This window comes from Pristiophorus japonicus, chromosome 9, assembly GCF_044704955.1.
Source record: "Pristiophorus japonicus isolate sPriJap1 chromosome 9, sPriJap1.hap1, whole genome shotgun sequence".
Classification (NCBI taxonomy): domain Eukaryota; kingdom Metazoa; phylum Chordata; class Chondrichthyes; family Pristiophoridae; genus Pristiophorus; species Pristiophorus japonicus.
The window spans coordinates 151,199,047-151,219,588 of record NC_091985.1 but is presented as its reverse complement, the minus strand read 5'-3'; the positions used below and the strand labels follow the sequence as shown (position 1 = coordinate 151,219,588).

The window sequence follows — 20,542 nt, the reverse complement described above, 5'->3', positions numbered from 1 at the left end:
TTAGAAGCCCCTAGGAGGGCAATGGGTCTTATTTACTGACTGAGGACTTTGCATCACTGAGCAAACAAGCCTGGGTCGACAAAACAACTTTGCATTTAGAGATAGTGAATCATTCATCTAAACAAAGATGGTACAAATTACCCGGGCATTCAGAAAGCTTGGTGCTTCAGCTTTTTGTTTTGAGAAAGAATCTGATGTTTTAGCACTAGTGTCCGGTCCATTTTTCATCAATTTGACTTTTATTAATCCAACAACTTTCTGAACCTTTGCAGGAGCAAGTACAGACAATTGGTCACAACTTATAAGGACAACAGAGGTTGGCGTGGACCCAAAAACCCACCCCCATTTCACAAACAAAATCTCCCAATCTCGGCATGGTACTTTTGACAAGTTTCACTTTAAAGATTGTTATTACACCAGTGTTGAATGTAACAAATGGGCACGCTAAGCTCATCATTCTATCCACCGTCACCCCTATTCCGTGTGCCCATCTCACTGGACATCCAGCTGCTGATCTCTGAGGTGCTCACGTACACAAAGTCCAAATGTCACTCTTCCTCTCAAATGGCAGACGTGAAAAGCCAATAAGCAAGCCCGAAAAACCATCTTTGATATTTTCAAGATATTTCTGTATTGTCTGCTTAGAGGTCATTAAGATTCTTCACCACCTATTTTCAGGGTTGGTTAATTCCTAGGTGACCACTACGTACGAAGCCCATTCTATGATCTAGCAACATTTTAGTTAAAGAAACATAGAAACATAGAAAATAGGTGCAGGAGGAGGCTATTCAGCCCTTCGAGCCTGCACCACCATTTATATGATCATGGCTGATCATGCAACTTCAGTACCCCATTCCTGCTTTTTCTCCATACCCCTTGATCCCTTTAGCCGTAAGGGCCACATCTAACTCCCTTTTGAATATATCTAACGAACTGACCTCAACAACTTTCTGTGGTAGAGAATTCCACAGGATCACAATTCTCTGAATGAAGAAGTTTCTTCTCATCTCGGTCCTAAATGGCTTACCCCTTATCCTTAGACTGTGACCAGTGGTTCTGGACTTGCCCAACATTGGAAATATTCTTCCTGCGTCTAACCTGTCCAATTCCATCAGAATTTTATACGTTTCTATGAGATCCCCTCTCATTCTTTTAAATTCCAGTGAATATAAGCCTAGTCGATCCAGTCTTTCTTCATATGTCCGTCTGGTGAACCTTTGCTGCACTCCCTCAATAGCAAGAATGTCCTTCCTCAGATTAGGAGACCAAAACTGTACACGATATTCAAGGTGTGGCCTCACCAAGGCCCTGTACAACGGCAGTAAGACCTCCCTGCTCTTATGCTCAAATCCTCTTGCTACGAAGGCCAACATGCCATTTGCCTTCTTCATCGCCTGCTGTACCTGCATGCCAACTTTCAATGACCGATGTACCATGACACCCAGGTCTCGTTGCACCTCCCCTTTTCCTAATCTGTCACCATTCAGATAATATTCTGCCGCCTTGTTTTTGCCACCAAAGTGGATAACCTCACATTTATCTACATTATACTGCATCTGCCATGCATTTGCCCATTCACCTAACCTGTCCAAGTCACCCTGTAGCCTCTTAGCATCCTCCTCACAGCTCACACTGCCACCCAGCTTAGTGTCATCTGCAAACATGGAGATATTACATTCAATTCCTCATCTAAATTATTAATGTATATTGTAAATAGCTGGGGTCCCAGCACTAAACCATGCGGTATCCCACTCGTCACTGCCTACCATTCCGAAAAGGACCTGTTTATTCCTACTCTTTGCTTCCCGTCTGCCAACCAGTTCTCTATCCATGTCAATACATTACCCCCAATACCATGTGCTTTAATTTTGCACACTAATCTCTTGTATGGGACCTTGTCAAAAGCCTTTTGAAAATCCAAATACAGCACATCCACTGGTTCTCCCTTGTCCACTCTACTAGTTACATCCTCAAAAGATTCCAGAAGATTTGTCAAGCATGATTTCCCCTTCATAAATCCATGCTGACTTGGACTGATCCTGTCACTGCTTTCCAAATGTGCTGCTATTACATCTTTAATAATTGAATCCAACATTTTCCCCACTACCGAAATCAGGCTGACCGGCCCATAATTCCCTGTTTTCTCTCTCCCTCCTTTTTTAAAAAGTGGGGTTACATTAGCTACCCTCCAATCCATAGGAAGTGATCCAGAGTCTATAGAATGTTGGAAAATGACCACCAATGCATCCACTATTTCTAGGGCCACTCTGGGGTGCAGACTATCAGACCCTGGGGATTTATCAGCCTTCAATCCCATCAATTTCCTGATTAATAAGGATTTCCTTCAGTTCCTCCTTCTCGCTAGACTCTCGGTCCCCTCGTATTTCCAGAAGATTATTTGTGTCTTCCTTAGTGAAGACAGAACCAAAGTATTTGTTCAATTGGTCTGCCATTTCTTTGTTCCCCATTATAAATTCACCTGATTCTGACTGCAAGGGAGTTACATTTGTCTTCACTAATCCTTTTCTCTTCACATATCTATAGAAGCTTTTGCAGTTAGTTTTTCTGTTCCCTCCAAGTTCACTCTCATACTCTATTTTCCCCCTCCTAATTAAACCCTTTGTCCTCCTCTGCTGAATTCTAAATGTCTCCCAGTCCTCAGGTTTGCTGCTTTTCATGGCCAATTTATATGCCTCATCCTTGGATTTAACACTATTCCTAATTTCCCTTGTTAGCCACGGTTGAGCCACCTTCCCCGTTTTATTTTACACCAGACAGGGATGTACAATTGTTGAAGTTCATCCATGACAGTTCTCTGGGAACAACTCTGTCATCAGTTCCTGATAGTTCTCACATTCCACAGTGTTTAGTGTGTTTTTGTAACCTCAGTCCATTTACCTGTACGGTTGGTCAGACTATCGCAGCTGGTAGCACAGACCACTTGGCCAAATATGTTTAAAGGAATGGTTACTATCCAGAGCAAATACGACAGTGAGGAATTATTGGAAAATGAGCACAAGCAAGGAATCACAGTCAGTTTGAGGATATTCATTCTGCCCCATTAAAAAATATGAAAAGTGAGCAAACCCAGGAACATAGGAACAGAGCAGGCAATTCCTGGCCAACAATAACAACAACTTCTTGTACTTATATAGCGCCTTTAAAGCAGTGAAATGTCTCAAGGTGCTTCACAGGAGTATCATGAGATAAAAAATTTGACACCGAGCCGCATAAGTAGAAATTAGCGCAGGTGACCAAAAGCTTGGTCAAACAGATATGTTTTAAGAAGCTTCTTGAAGGAGGAAAGAGAGGTAGAGAGGCGGAGAGGTTTAGGCAGGGAGTTCCAGAGCTTGGGGCCTAGGCAACAGAAGGCACGGCCACCAATGGTTGAGCAATTATAATCAGGGATGTTCAAGAGGGCAGAATTAGAGGAGCGCAGACATCTCGGGGGGTTGTAGGGCTGGAGGAGAATACAGAGATAGGGAGGGGCGAGGCCATGGAAGGATTTGAAAATAAGGATGAGAATTTTGAAATCGAGGCATTGCTTAACCAGAAGCCAATGTAGGTCAGCAAGCACAGGAGGTGATGGGTGAGTGGGACTTGGTGCGAGTTAGGACATGGGCAGCCGAGTTTTGGATCACCTCTAGTTTACGTAGGATAGAATGTGGGAGGCCAGCCTCCCATATAACTGCACCTTAACTTCATCTACCCACCTTGGTTCTGAAACCTTTAACAAAAATCTGACTAAAAATCTATCAATCTCAGTTTTGAAATTTTCAATTGACTAAGCCTTAACAGCTGCTTGGGAGAGAGTTCCAGATTTCCACGTTCCTTTGTACAAATAAATGCATCCTGACATCACGTCAGAATGGCCAAGCTCTAATCTTGAGGTTATGTCCCTTGTTCCAGACTCTCCCACCACAGAATCTGCAGAGGAATCTCTTGGAACTGAGATGGCCCTTATGTCCTAGCAGTTGAGTCTTGAGTTAAGAACATAAAAAATAGCAGGGGAGAGGGAGAGGGCCCCCTCGAGCCTGCTCCGCCATTCAATAAGATCATGGCTGATCTTCTACCTCAACTCCACTTTCTTGCACTATCCCCATATCCCTTAATTCCCTTAATATCCAAGAATCTATCGATCTCTGTCTTGAATATACTCAACCACTGAGCCTCCACAGCCCTCTGGGGTAGAGAATTCCAAAGATTCACCACCCTCTGAGTGAAGAAATTTCTCCTCATCTCAGTTCTAAATGACCGACCACTTATTCTGAGCCTGTGACCCCTGGTTCTAGACTCCCTGGCCAGAGAAAACATCCTCTCTGCATCTACCCTGTCAAGCCCTGTAAGAATTTTGTATGTTTCAATGAGATCACTTCTCATTCTTCTAAACTCTAGAGAATATAGGTCTAGTCTACTCTACCTCTTCTCATAGGACAATCCCTCATTCCAGTAATCAGTCTGGTGAACCTTTGTTGCACTCCCTCTATGGCAAGTATATCCTTCCTTACATAAGGAGACCGAAACGGTACACAATACTCCAGGTGTGGTCTCACCAGGGCCCTATATAAATGCAGTAAGATGTCTTTACTCTTATACTCACATTCTCCTGTAATAAAGGCCAACATACCATTTGCTTTCTCAATTGCTTGCTGTACCTGCATGTTAACTTTCAGTGATTCGTGTACAAGGACACCCAGGTCCCTCTGAACACCTACATTTTCCAATCTCTCACCATTTAAAAAATACTCTGCTTTTCTATTTTCCTATCAGAGTGGATAACTTCACATTTCCCAACATTATATTCCATTTGTCATGTTCTTGCCCACTCACTTAGCCTGCCTATATCCCCTTGAAGCCTCTTTGCATCCTCCTCACAACTTACAATCCCACCTAGCTTTGTATCATCAGCAAACTTGGATATATTACATTTGGTCACCTCATCCAAATCATTGATATAGATTGTGAATAGCTGGGGCCAAAGCATTGATCCTTGCGGCACCCCACTAGTTACAACCTGCCAACCCAAAAATTATTTGTTTATCCCTACTCTCTGTTTTCTGTCCATTAACCAATCCTCAATTTATGCTAATATATTATCCCCAATCCCATGAGCCCTAATTTTGTTTAATGACCTCTTGTGTGGCACCTTATTGAATGCCTTCTGAAAATCCAAATACAGCACATCCACTGGTTCCCCCTTATCTATATTATTAGTTATAACCTCAAAATCTCTAACAGATATGTCAAACAAGATTTCCCTTTCATAAATCTGTGTTGACTCTGCCCAAGCTTATTATTATTTTCTAAGTGCTCCATTACCATGTCCTTAATAATAGATTCTAGCATTTTCCCTACTACTGATGTCAGGCTAACTGGTCTGTAGTTCCCCATTTTCTCTCTCCCTCCTTTCTTAAATAGCAGGGTTACATTTGCTACCTTCCAATCTGCGGGAACCATTCTAGAATCTATGGAATTTTGGAAGATGACAACCAATGCATCTACTATTTCTATAGCCACCCCTTTCAAAACTCCAGGATATAGGCCATCAGGTCCAGGGGACTTATCGGCTTTCAGTTCCATTAATTTCTCCTGTACCACTTTTTACTAATACTAATTTCTTTCAGTTCCCCATTCTCACTAGACCCTTGATTCTCCACTATTTCCAGCAAGTTTTTTGCATCTTCTTCCATGAAGGCAGACACAAAGAATTTGTTTAATTTTTTTGCCATTTCCTTATTCCCCATTATAATTTCTCCTGTCTCAGCCTGTAAGGGCCCCAGATTTATTTTTACTAAATCTTTTCCTTTTTACAGACCTATAGACGCTTTTATAGTCTATTTTTATATCTCTCGCTAGTTTACTCTCATATTCTATTTTCCCTTTCTTAATCAATTTCTTGGTCCTCCTTTGCTGAATTCTAAAATCCTCCCAATCCTCAGCTTTACTGCTCTTTTTGGCAACATTATAAGTCTCTTCCTTTGATCGAATACTATCTTTAACTTTTCTTGTTAGGCACGGTTGGACCACTTTTTCTGTGAAGTTTTTGTGCCTTAAAGGAATGTATGTTCGTTGTAAATTATATATTAATTCTTTAAATGCTAGCCATTGCTTGTCATTCCTTTTAGCGTAGTTTCCCAATCTACCTTAGCCAACCCGCCCTCATACCTATGCAGTTTGCTTTGTTTAGATTTAAGACCCTAGTTTCAGATTTAACTAAATCATTTTCAAACTTAATATAAAATTCTAACATATTATGGTCACTCTTCCCTAAGGGCCCCTTTATTAATTAACCTTTTCTCATTGCACAATCGTAGATCTAAAATAGCCTGTTTTCCGCTTTGTTCCTCAACATACTGATCTAGAAAACTATCTAGTGTACAATCCATGAATTCGTCCTCCACATTATTACTGCAAATTTGATTTGCCCAGTCTATATGTAGATTCAAGTCCCCCATGATTACTGTATTACCCTTATTACATGCATTTCTAAGTTCCTGATTTATACTCTGCCCTACATTACGACTACTGTTTGGGGGCCTATAAACAACTCCCACTAGTATTTTCTGCCCCTTGCTGTTTCTTAGTTCCACCCAAACTGATTCTACTTCTTGATTTTCGGAGCTAAGATCCTTTCTCTCTACTGTCTTTATCCCATCCTTTATTATCAGGGCTATCCCTCCTCCTTTTCCATTTTGCCTATCGCTTCTAAAAGTTAAGTATCCTGGAATATTTAGTTCCCAACCTCGGTCGCTGCAACCACATTTCCGTAATGGCTATTAGATCAAACCTATTCATTTCTATCTGCGCTATTAATTCATCTATTTGTTGCGAATGCTGCGCGCATTCAGATATAGTGCCTTTAGCTTTGACTTATTTCTATTCTTCCCTGATGTCACCTTAGTCACTGATGCCCTATAACCTCTGTTACTCTCTCTGTCCCTTCCTGACCCACTCTGCTTATTTTTACCCAAAACTCTGCTCTGCTCTAGAGCCTTGACATTTGTCTTGCTGCTTTTTAATTTATTCTTTCCTGAATCCTGTCAGCCAACCCAACTGCCCCTATTATGACTATATTGGTGGCCTTGGCCCTATGGGCTTCCTGATGCACATGCAATCACTAGGAGAGGGGTGCTCCACATGTGTCACTAAAAGCCAGCGCCACCTATCATTTCTATTCTAGCCATGCCCCTGTTGCTGGATACTGATGGCCACTGATTGGGCATTAGAGGGCAGAGATTCCTGGGACTGCACCCTGGTGCACTGGATTGCAGGGTGCAGCGAACATCATGGAGGCAAACACATTCCTTCAGAGGTGCCAGCCATGGCTCAGTAGTTGCACTCTGGAGTTTGAGTTAGAAGGTCGTGGGTTCAAGTCGCACTCCAGCGATTTAAGCGAAAAATTTAGACTGACACTTCCGTGCAGTACCAAGGATATGCTGCACTGCTAAAGTTGCTGTCATTTCAATGAGACATTAAACATCTGTCCTCTCAGGTGGACATAAAAATCCCATTGCACTTTTTGAAGTGTACTCACTGTTGTAATGTAGGGAAACACAGCAGCCAATTTGCACACAGCAAGGTTCTACAAACAGCAATGTGGTAATGAGCAGATAATCCTTTTTAGCGATGTGGGTTGAGGGATAAATATTGGCCAGGACACTGGGGTGGAACCCCCCTGATCTTCTTTGAAATAGGATCTTTTATGTTCACCTGAGAGAGTAGTCAGGGCCTCGGTTTAACGTCTGATCCGAAAGAGGCTTACCTAGAATTTGTTTAGCGATCTAGGGGCCATAAAGCTGATTCCCCCGATCGAACACTCACTGACCTCCACTGGTTCTAATCCTTGTCCTCATTTACAAATCCCTCCACTGTCGTGTTCCACCTAGTCAAGCCTTATGTGCCAGTGCATATCATCTGACTCAAGCCTCCTTGGAACTGCTCCCTCCTTGTGTTCTACTAATGGAGCCAGAACCTTCAGTAAAGCTTTCCCTACACTCTGGTCTCCTCTGTCTTGCTACCTCTCTGTCCACCTGTAAAACTCTCCTCACAATCTACCTCCCTAACCATGCCTCAGTTGTACTCCTATTACTGCCTGTTGCTCTGCGACTCACCTTGAGACATGTACTGTGTTAAGGGCATTATTTAAAGGCAAGTTGCTGTTGGAAATGGATAAGAATCCCCCCCCCACCCCGCCCTCCCAAAATAACATGACATTCATGCTCTCAGCTATCAGGGCACAGTACCAGCTGTGGCTCAGTGGGTAGCACTCTTGCCTCTGAGTCAGAAGGTTGTGGGTTTAAGTTCCACTCCAGAGAGTTGAGCACATAAATCTAGGCTGACACTCTGGTGCAGTGTTGAGGGAGTGCCGTGCCGTTGGAGGTGCCATCTTTTGGATGAGACGTTAAACCAAAGCTCCATCTGCTCTCTCAGGTTGAGGTAAAAGATCCCTTGACACTATTTTGAAGAAGAGCAGGGGAGTTATCCCCGGTGTCCTGGACAATATTTATCCCTCAATCGACATAACAAAAACAGATTATCTGGTCATTATCACATTGCTGTTTGTGGGAACTTGCTGTGTGGCTGCTGTGTTTCCCACATTACAATAGTGACTACACTCCAAAAAGTACTTCATTGGCTGTAAAGCGCTTTGAGGCATCCGGTGGTCGTGAAAGGTGCGATATAAATGCACGTCTTTCTCTTTGTTGAATCCTTCCTTGCAAACACATGGCACATGTTGCTTTTGGAAGTACAATTAATTTTTCGCTGGCGGAGCTCAAATCTTTTTGGAGTTTGTTCCAACAGTAAATGTTACTGCAGGTTTTCACGGTGGAACTGCACATCAATACAATCGCGCTGATGTGCCTCATACTCTTGTGAAATGTTAACCTTTAGACTAAGCTGATACCAGTCGGAGGTGGTTTACTGTAACTCACTATCAAAGGGAAGGTAATTGTTTATTAATTAACTCTCTTCTGTCAATATGCAGTACAAATCTACCTGCAGAGACTGATCAATGAACTATGAGTAGCTTCCTGTGGTCTTCAGTGGGTCTTTTTGAATTAAGTGGAGGACTCGACAATTCAACCATCTCAGTGATTAGTTCGTAGTGCCCAACCGCGTTATTGTGTCACATCTGTGAATACGTCGAAACAAGAGGAGGCCATTCAGCCCCTTGGACCTGTTCTGCTATTCAATTAGATCATGGCTGATCTCTACCTCACCCTCCTTGGCTCTATATCTCTTGATACCCTTACTGAACAAAACTCTTTCCATCTCACTCTCAAAAACTCCAAATGATCCAGCATCCACAGCCTTTTGGGGGGGCTGGGGGGAGAGAACTGCAGATTTCCCTTACGCTTTGTGTGAAAAAGTGCTCACAGATTTTATTCCTCAATGGCCGAGCTCTAATTTTAAGATTGTGTCCCCTTTTTATGGATTCCCCCACCTCAGGAAATAGTTTCTCCTTTTCCACCCTAACCAATCCTTTTAACAATTCAAATACCTCAACCAGATCACTGCTACACCTCCTACACTCAAGGGAACACAAGTCAAGTTTAACCCTCTGTCATGTATCTTACATTATTATATATAACTGTATCCGAACATGCTATACATGACTGTAATAAGATATGACCTGTAACCACCAGCATACCTTACCACCAGGGGTGCACTTGCAAGAGACAGGTATATAAGGACAGGTCTCAGGCAAGTGCAGCATTCCAGAGCTGTGAAATAAAGGTGCAGATCCAGAGTGACCTTGACTTCACTACATGCCTCGTGTGAATCTGTACTGAGCGGACAGGACTTTACAGTGGCGACGAGTTACGGGATTACAGAATCCACAGAATGTCGAAAAACGGATCAGATGAAAAGTACAATGTGGGAGACAATTGGGAGGACTTTATAGAAAGGCTCCAGCAAAGCTTTGTAACCAAAGACTGGTTAGGCGACGATAAGGCAGACAAGAGAAGAGCCCATCTCTTGACCAGCTGTGGCTCGAAAACATACGCTTTAATGAAGGATCTGTTGGCACCCGAGAAACCAGCAAGCAAGTCGTTTGAAAAATTGAGCACACTGGTAAGAGACCACCTGAAGCCAGCGAGCAGCCTACACATGGCCAGACACAGGTTCTACAACTACAGACGCTGTGTGGGCCAGAGCATACCCAGACTTCGTGGCGGAACTTCGGAGGTTGGCTAGTTTATGTGAGTTCTCCGATGAACTGAGGAGAGAAATGCTGAGAGACTTTTTCATTGAAGGAATAGGCCACGCAGGCATATTCCGAAAGCTCATAGAGACCAAGAACCTGACCTTAGAGACAGCAGCACTGGTTGCACAGACATTCTTAGTAGGGGAAGAAGAAACGAGGTTGATTTACAATGCAGGTACGACAACTAACGAAATATCGGAACAAGAAGTTCACAGCACTAAACAAGCTGCTACCCCCACACACAGACAAAACCGGGAGAACAGGCTCTCGACAGCAGGCAGAAGCCATCAAGGGCCACAGGAATGGCCGTTTACACCTCATCAACCCACAATGCGAGCAATCAACTACAAACTGAGAGAAGCTCAAGAGAGATCAGCCAGACGCAGCTCATTCTTTGGGAACACTTTGAACAATGGAAAAGGTCTGTGCTGGAGGTGTGGGGGTGGGCACTCGTCAAGGGGATGTCGATTTCAGCAGGCTGTTTGCAGAAATTGTGAATATACAGGGCATTTGGCCCGCATGTGCAAAAAAAACGGCAGCTCGGCTGTATACGAATTGGATGGGTCGGAAAGCAGACCAGAAGATGGTGGGGACAGTACCCGGGACACCGATGTACAGCGGGTCAACACGATCAATGGTCGCTGCTCCTACAACAGGACGCCTCCTATAATGATGAGGGTCCTACTCAACGGGATATCTGTCAACATGGAGCTGGATACGGGAGCGAGTCAATCTCTCATGGGCACTCAACAATTTGAACAATTGTGGCCGCATAAAAGAGACAGACCAAAACTCACAAGGGTCGACACCACACTAAGGACCTATACCAAAGAAATCGTACCAGTCCTCGGCAGCGCCATGCTCTCTGTCACACACAAAGGGACAGTGAACAGGCACTGCTGGGGAGAAGCTGGCTGGCAAAACTAAACTGGAAATGGGATGATGTCCATGCCATGTCATTAGAGGAACGGACCTCCTGCTCAACAGTTATAAAGTGAATTGAACATCTCTTTCAGCCAGGTGTGGGCACTTTCAAAGGGGCCAAAGTCAAAATCTACATCACACAGGGTGCTAGACCGGTCCATCACAAGGCCAGAGTTGTACCCTATGTGATGAGGGAAAAGATTGAACACGAACTAGACAGGCTTCTGCGGGAAGGCATTATATCACCTGTGGAATTTAGCGACTGGGCAAGTCCCATTGTCCCAGTCATGAAGCCTGATGGATCCGTACGAATCTGTGGGGACAACAAATCTACCATAAACAGAGTCTCCCTACAGGACCAGTACCCGCTGCCCAGAGTGGAGGACTTATTTGCCACATTGGCTGGAGGTAAACTTTTCTCAAAATTAGATCTCACATCTACGTATATGACGCAAGAATTGACCGAGGAATCCAAGCTACTCACCACCATCATCACACATCGAGGCCTTTTCATGTACAATCGACACCCATTTGGCATCAGGTCAGCAGCTGCCATATTCCAGCGCAACATGGAGAGTCTGCTCAAGTCCATCCCGGGGACAGTTGTTTTTCAAGACGACATATTTATCACGGGCAGGGACACCGACTCCCATCTCCGTAATTTGGAGGAAGTACTAAAACGGTTGGAAAGGGTAGGCCTACGAGTCAAGAAATCCAAGTGCCTGTTTCTTGCACCTGAGGTTGAATTTTTGGGTAGAAGGATTGCCGCTGATGGAATCCGCCCAACAGAATCCAAAACAGAAGCAATTCGCCTGACTCCCAGGCCCCGGAATGTCTCAGAACTGCGCGCCTTTCTCGGGCTATTCAATTACTTTGGGAACTTTATGCAGAACTTCAGCACGCTGCTGGAGCCTCTCCATGTGCTACTCAGGAAGGGATGTGATTGGTTTTGGGGGGATGCCCAGGAATGCGCCTTCAATAAGGCACGCAACCTTCCGTGTTCCAACAATGTTTTGACTTTCTTTGATCCAGGTAAAAAGCTAGTTCTCACATGCGATGCGTTAGCGTATGGGATCGGGTGCGTTTTGCAACATGTCAATAGTGCGGGCAAATTACAACCCATAGCTTATGCCTTGAGGTCACTTTCGTGGGCGGAGCACAGGTACGGAATGGTAGAGAAGGAGGCGCTCGTGTGCGTGTACGGTGTCAAAAAGATGCACCAATACCTTTACGGGGCCAAGTTTGTGTTAGAAACCGATCACAAGCCCCTCACGTCCCTCCTATCCGAGAGCAAGGCAATAAACGCCAATGCCTCACCGCGAATTCAATGGTGGGCACTCATGTTGGCGTCCTACGACTATACCATAAGGCACAGACCAGCAGACTACCCCTGGCAACCACGGAAGGGTCTAACGAACAGGACTGTGAGATAGTCATGGCAATCAATGCCTTTGAGTCCACAGGTTCGCCCATGACGGCTCGCCAAATCAGAGCCTGGACGGCCAGCGACCCCACGTTATCCTTAGTAAAAAGATGTGTCCTAACCGGTGACTGGGCAGAGGCTCGCGATGTCTGCCCCGAGGAATTAAAACCCTTTCACAGGCGCATGCATGAGCTATCACTACAAGCAGACTGCCTGCTGTGGGGCAGCCGAGTAGTCATGCCTCTGCGAGGCAGAGAGGCATTTGTCCGGGAGCTCCACCGCGGGCACCCAGGGATCATTCTCATGAAGGCCATAGACAGATCCCACGTCTGGTGGCCTGGTATTGACATGGACCTGGAGCTCTGCGTCCGAAAGTGCACCATTTGTGCCCAACTCAGCAATGCCCCCAGGGAGTCTCCACTGAGTCCCTGGCCTACCAAACCGTGGTCGCGGGTGCACGTAGACTATGCGGGCCCATTCATGAGCAAAATGTTCCTCGTAGTTGTGGATGCATTTTCAAAGTGGATCGAATGCACCATTTTAAACTCGGGCACAACCTCCACCACTGTGGAGAGCCTCGCAACCATGTTTGCAACGCACGGAATCCCTGACATTTTATCAGGGAGGCTTTGAAGGTATCCTTGTAATGTTTCCTCTGCCCACCTTTGGCTCGTTTGCCATGAAGGAGTTCCGAGTAGAGTGCTTGCTTTGGGAGTCTCGTGTCTGGCATGCAGACAATGTGGCCTGCCCAGCGGAGCTGATCAAGTGTGGTTGACCCGGTATCAATCTGGTGATTCTACGCTACACCTCCTCCAAGGCCAGTATACCCTCCCTGAGCTGTGGTGCCCAGAACTGAATGCAGTTCGCCAGATGCAGTCTGACCAAAGCTCCCACTGACCAAGACTCTGACCAATAGATAGTCCCATGGCACGCATTCCCACCCGCAGCACATATGAAGGTGCAGATTTCTGTTGAAAGCATTCTCAACCTACTTATGGAAACTACCGCTATGCCATGAGCATGTTACAAATGTTGGGAGAAAATCCAAACTATAACAGTCACGGTGCCACAAGAGAATGGCTACAGAGAGCTCTGTTCCCGAGTTATTCCCCAAAATACTCGTGCAAGAAATGTATAGCTCCAACCTACCCTATGTGGCAGCTGTGACTCAGTGGGTAGTACTCTCGCCTCTAGGTCAGAAGGTTGGTTGTGAGCACAAAAAATCTAGTTTGGCACTCCCAGGGGGTGGTGCCTTCTTTTGGATGAGACCTTAAACCGAGGTCCTGTTTGCTCTCTCAGGTGGATATAAAAGATGTCATAGCATTATTTCAAAGAAGAGCAGGGGAGTTATCCATGGTCTCCTGGTCAATATTTATCCCTCAATCAACGTAACAAAACAACTAATTATCTGGTCATGATCACATTGCTGTTTGTGGGAGCTTGCTGTGTGCAAATTGGCTGCTGTGTTTCCTACATTTCAACAGATGACTACATTCCAAAATGGCTGTAAAGCGCCTTGATATGTCCGGTAGCCATGGAAGGCGCTATATAAATCCAAGTCTTTCTTTCTTTTTACCCTATTTCAGCACGAATGGTCACCCCTGTCCGAAACCACCAAATGCAAGTTCGGACGAGCGCTATTGCAAATGTAATGTGCAAAAACTGCAGGTGTGGATTTCAATCCTTTACAACCCTCCCCTAAAGAAAGAAGTTTTATTTATTCTGTAACGTCTTTCATGTCCGCAGGACGTTCCAAAGCACGTTGCGGTTAATAAACTACGTTTGAATTGTAGTCATTGTAGTTATGTTGGGAAACATGATGGAAACCAATTTGCATACAGCAAGGTTCTACAAACTGCACAAGAGATAAAAGACCACCTGGGAGAACTCCCTGCTCCCCAGCTGAAAACCTGCCTCTTGCCGTTTCTAATATCTCCTTCTTTGGCTCGACATCCAGTTATTTCAGATCATGCCTCTGTGAAGTGCCTGAGAATGTATTTCCACCTTAAAGATGCTATATAAATGCAAGTTATTGTTGTCGTTTAAATACAGCCGTGAAATATTTTGCATCCACCTAAACAGGCAGATCATACCTCGGTTTAACGCTCCATCTGAAAGACGGCATCTCCAGCAGTGCAGCACTCCCTCAGATATGGTCAAAACCTGCAGTGCTCATCATCATCATAGGCAGTCCCTCAGAATCAAGGAAGACTTGCTTCCACTCTTAAAATGAGTCCTAAGGTGGCTGAACAGTCCAATATGAGAACCACAGTCTCTGACACAGGTGGGACAGATAGTCGTTGAGGGAAAGGGTGGGTGGGACAGGTTTGCCACATGCTCCTTCCGCTGCTTGCGCTTGGTTCCTGCATGTTCAGCGCCCTCCAGGATGTACTTCCTCTGTAAAGTCCTTACTCTACAGTATGAAACCACACAAGGCACATTCTGGGGACAAGGTCACTCTGTGACCTTAACTCTTTATTCACAGGACTCCAAAGACGATGACCCTGCGTGGGACCTCCCTTTTTATACCTGTGTGTTCAGGTAAGGAGTGTCTCCCACAAGTTCACCCCTTGTAGGTTGAGTGTATACAGTAATACAGTGGTGTTACATTGTGGTTACATACATGACATCACCTCCCCCCCCCCCCGGGAACATCTTATTGGGATCATAGGTTTAGTCTTTCAGGTGGCCTACACTCCCTCGTGGAGCGCTGGGGCTCTGGTTGTTGGACACTGATGTGAGTGTCTGTCACCTGTGGTGATTCCGGCTTGTCCGGGCTGACCGCAGGGACTGTGCATTCTTCTGATTGCTCTTGTTGCTCATTCACTGACAGTGTTGTGAGCTCCATCTCATTGTCTTCTTCAGGTTCCTCCGTGTCGATGCTGAACCTTTTTTTTTACTTGGTCCAAATAATTACGGCATATCTGACCATTGTTGAGTTTTACCCCGATGACCCTATTCCCCTCTTTGTCAATTACAGTGCCCTCAAGCCATTTGAGCCCCATGGCGTGATTGAGGACGAATACAGGATCATTTATTTCTATACATCTCCCTCTCGAATTACGGTCATGGTACTCATTTTGTGACTTGCGCTTGCTCTCAACTATGTCGGTCAGGACTGGGTGAATGAGGGACAAACGAGTTTTGAGTGTCCGTTTCATTAGTAGCTCTGCAAGCGGGACCCCCTTGAGCGAGTGCGGTCGGGATCTATAGGCCAGCAGGAGATGCGATAGGCGGCATTGGGAGGGTCCTTGAATCCTGACCATACCTTGCTTAATGATTTGGACCGCATGTTCCGCGTGGCCATTGGAGGCCGGCTTGAACGGCACAGTCCTGACGTGGTTGATGCCATTGCCCGACATAAACTCTTGGAATTTGTAGCTTGTGAAACATGGGCCATTATCACTAACCAGGATGTCCGGCAAGCCATGGGTTGCAAAGATCGCACGTAGGCTTTCCACGGTGGTGGATGACGTGCATGAATTCAGAATGATGCACTCGATCCATTTCGAGTACGCATCTACCATAATAAGGAATATCTTACCCATGAACGGGCCCACGTAGTCAACATGAATGCGTGACCATGGCCTGGTGGGCCAGGGCCACGGGTTGAGTGGGGCCTCCCTGGGGGAATTACCCAGCTGGGCACACGCCGTGCATTTACGAACAGTGTTCCAGGTCTGAATCAATTCCAGGCCACCAAACATGTGACTGGGCAATGGCCTTCAGCAGCACAGTGCCTGGGTGCTCGCTGTGGAGTTCCCTGATGAATGCCTCCCTGTCCTTCTGGGGCATAACTACCACAAGTTCACCCCTTGTGGTCAAGGTGTGCATCTAGGTTGAGTGTATACAGTAATACAGTGGTGTTACATTGTGGTTACATACATGACATCCTCCACTTAGGGTAGTCTTTGGCCAGGGACTCCCAGGTGTCAATGGTGATGTTGCACTTTATCAGGGAGGCTTTGAGGGTGTCCCTGTAACGTTTCCTCTGCCCACCTGGAGTGCTACCAGCTGAGTAAGTGCTAGAAATGTAGTGCATTTCTGCCTCCTGTTAGCGCCCAAATGGGGCGCAAGTGTCTTAGCGACCGGGCGCACCGCTGACAACGACTCCCGCCATATTGTGCGGGGGTTTAGCAGCGGCGCTGTGACTTTGTGCCTCGATTATCTTCGCCCGGAGATCGAGACGTCATTGCCGTGCGCCCATTAGCGTCCCGGCCCCGAAATTCACTTCCGCCCCCTACAGCAGCACCGGGCGAAATCACCGGCATCTGCAGGAGGGGGCGAATCGGGCGGCCGGTCGCTACCGGGGCGATGATTAAAGGCAAGGTGGCCGGGGGAAAAATACAAATAAAACGTGCTGTGAGTTTCCCGCTGCTGTCCGTTTCCTTCGCAGGGTCCTGGCCATTGGGCGATGGCTCAGCCCGGCACTCCACTGATCACGTGGCACCCCCGCTCTACGGCGGTCCTGGTAGCTCCCTCTGTACTTTGCGGAGTCGGCAGGGTGGGCATTGCCCGTTAAGTGAGGGAACGGCCCCTCGCAAGTGGCAGAGTTGCACGGCCCAGTGTGCAACGTTGCTGAGGCGTCCACTCCATTAGCCCGCCAGGAAGGACGTGGAGCGCTTGATTTAGCTCCACTTCCTTCCAGGGGCGGTAACCGGAATTATTGGAGAGGGGCGAGACCTCAGCGCCTGGTGCTAAGTCTCACGCCTCCTTCTATTATTACAACAACAACTTGTGTTTACATAGCCCCTTTAACATAGTGAAACATCCCAAGGCGCTTCACAGAAGCGATGAGGCAAAAAATTTGACACCGAGCCACATAGGGAGAAATGAGTGCAAGTGACCAAAAGCTTGGTCAAAGAGGTAGGTTTTAAGGAGCGTCTTGAAGGAGGAAAGAGAGATAGAGAGGCGGAGAGGTTTAGGCAGGGGCTTCCAGGGCTTGGGGCCCAAGCAACAGAAGGTTAAGCGATACTGAATTTCACCCTTAACTGCCTACGTTGCCCCTACACTTTCTCACCTTCCACTCGGCCTGAGCGTGTCACGGTCCCTGTGCTTTTACCTACCCCCTGCACAAATTTGTTCCTGCATTTGCATTTGACCCTGTGCCCTTTGTTGCCATCTTTTTCCAAGGCTGAATCTGTCTCTATCTCTCTCTATGATTGTGCCTCGTCCTTCACCGGATTGGGCTTTTCCTTGCACTTACACCCTTTCCACCAACGTCATTAGCAATTGTGCCTGCTCGCTGAACTTCAGACCCGACGTGGATAATCTCAAGCCAATAAATCTGAGAGAGTATCATGTCAAGATGGCCATTGGAAGCAATGGAGAGGCAGAAGACTTTCACTGAGATAATGACACATTGGGCACGGGCGGGTCAATAGCAAGTCTGTGCATGTGTTGTATGAGATGGGGGTTTGTAATTCAGGCCAAATCTACAGGTTAGATGCCAATTTAAATAAGTTGGGTGAACGGGCCCATGTGTGACAGGTGTCATTTAAAGTGGATCTATGCAATATTGTGCACTCAGTGTTCGGGAACTCCAGGCATGTACATACCATGCAGGGGTACCTGTTAGAGGTAACACATCACAACGGAGTCTTGAGCATAACAGTTGATCACTCATGAATGCAGTGGGAGATAGCTCTAGGAAAAGCCAATAGAGTTTTAAGTTGTACAAGTTGAACCTCCCTTATCCGGAATACTTCGGGACCTGGCCTGTGCCAGATAAGGGATTTTTCTGGACGAAGGGTTGTCACGTTAAATTAGATGGTACAGGTACTGAGCAAGGGGATATTGGGGCTGGCTGGCTGGCTGGCTGGCTGGCTGGGAGTGCGGCAGAGAGATCATGGGAGGGAGCGGTGGATCATGGGGTCAGGCCAGTGATTGCGGGAGTCGGCAGCGAGGAAGGACTTCAATTTGTTCATGTCGGAGTTCTGCGCATGCTCCACCCGGTGGCCGGGAATGGTTCTGGACGAGGGGTGGTTCTGGATAAGGGGGTTCTGGATAAGGGGGGTTCAACCTGTATTGCTAAGACAAAACAAAGGGCACTATACTTAGGATCTTTCAGGCTCTGGTATGTCTGCACCTACATTATAATGTAATCTCTTCCAGCACCGCACCGCACCGCCCCGCCCCCCCCCCCCCCGAGATGTCTGCGCTGCTCAAATTCTGCCCTCTTGAGCATCCCTGATTGTAATCACTCAACCATCAGTGGCCGTGCCTTCTGTTGCCCAGCTCTGGAACTCCCTGTCTAAACCTCTCCGCCTCGCTACCTCTTCTTCCTCGTTTAAGATGCTGCCTAAAACTGACCTTTTTTGGTCACCTACCCTAATTTCTCCTTATGTGGCTCGGTGTCAAATTTTTTGTCTCATCGCTTCTGTGAAGCGCCTTGGGACGTTTCACGATCTTAAAGGCGCTATATAAATAAAAGTTGTTGTTGTTGTAATAATAGAAGGCTTGGTCTCAGTCGAGTTGAGTAGGTTATTTGAGATGGGTATGGATGGTAGGACTGTGAATCATGCCTATGCAGTCCACAGGCAAAGAGTTAGTTCAGATGCCAGAAAATATTTATTTGCACAGAGAGCCATCACCTTCTGAAACAAACTGCAGAGATACTTGTCAAGCATGGAATCACTACAAGCCTTTGAAAGGAAATACGAGAGGAGTTTGCAGTGCCGGTTAGAGCGAGTAAGTTGTATTTATTAGCAGTTATGAAGAGGAATGTGCAACTGCCGTCTCCTTGCTTGGTTGCCTTGGGAAATCAGAGAGGAATTTCCCCAGAGTTCTTCCTGATTTGACTGCAGATTTAGCCTCTGGATTCTTGGCTCTCCCAAGAGCGAGCATCTTTAGGGGTTGTCGGGGCAACATTCGAGGCTGCCCGGATGAGGTGGGCTTGAAACCACAGCGAGGCCTCTCTGCAGCCTGCAAATATGGGAGAGGCGTATTTTGAAGACTAGATGAACTTTGATAACTAAGGCAAAACATGTTTGCCTAACCTAAATCGCCGAGGTAAACTTTGGTTCGCTCACCCTTAGTGAAAAGGTTTTATCAATAAAACAGTTGATAATCTGAGTAAAGAAACCAATGAGTTCTCAGCTGTCCTTCATGGTTTGGAAAGCATGAAAGAAAAAAAGACTTCCATTTATATAGCGATTTTCACGACCACCAGACGTCTCAAAGCACTTTACAGCCAATGAAGTACTTTTGGAATCTAGTCACTGTTGTAATGTGGGAAACGCGGCAGCCAATTTGCGCACAGCAAGCTCCCACAAACAGCAATGTGATATTGACCAAATAATCTGTTTTTGTTATGTTGATTGAGGGATAAATATTGGCCAGGACACCGGGGATAACTCCCCTGTTCTTCTTCAAAATAGTGCCATGGGATCTTTTACATCCACCTGAGCGAGCAGACGGGGCCTCGGTTTAACGCCTCATCCAAAAGATGGCACCTCCGACAGTGCAGCACTCCCTCAGCACTGCAATGTCAGCCTAGATTTTTGCACTCAAGCCCCTGGAGTGGGACTTGCATCTGAGTCAGAAGGTTGTGGGTTCAAGGGTACTACCCACTGAGCCACTGGCTGACATGCACAATGTGTGTCAGCCAGTAGTCTGACTCTGCTAAAATAGCATAGTTCCCCAGTGCAGAAAGAGAACTGATCAATAAATTGCAAGGCTTCATACCACAGGAACCACGGGAAATACGGACTTTAACGATGTGGTCAATGCATGTGATTGACAATCAGGCACGGATTAAAGGTTACTCAGTCCCCAGGCAGTACCCCGGCCATGGACCCCCTACTTCCATTCACATCCTGCAGTTACTGACATTAGTGAGCTAAGTCAAAGAGCACTATACTGAGTATGCATCACATCAAGGTCAGGTCAGGTCAGGTCTACAGCCCATAGTTCCAATGAGCCCATAGCACATATGACGACACTCATTAAACTTTTATTATGTTTCCAAACAATCAATCCGTTAC

The 20,542-nt window shown here is 46.2% G+C and overlaps 1 protein-coding gene across 1 annotated transcript in view; it reads right to left on the bottom strand.

Annotated features, from left to right (window-relative positions):
- Positions 1-19,403, bottom strand: part of plg (plasminogen) — a 283,880-nt gene extending 264,477 nt beyond the window's left edge. Inside the window, exons 1-2 of the mRNA XM_070891008.1 lie at positions 19,312-19,403; positions 18,116-18,128 (exon numbers count right to left, since the gene is read on the bottom strand). Of these exons, the coding sequence (XP_070747109.1) occupies positions 18,116-18,128; positions 19,312-19,403 (105 nt within the window). The remainder of the gene's footprint in view (positions 1-18,115; positions 18,129-19,311) is intronic.
- Between the last annotated feature and the right edge of the window lie 1,139 nt (positions 19,404-20,542).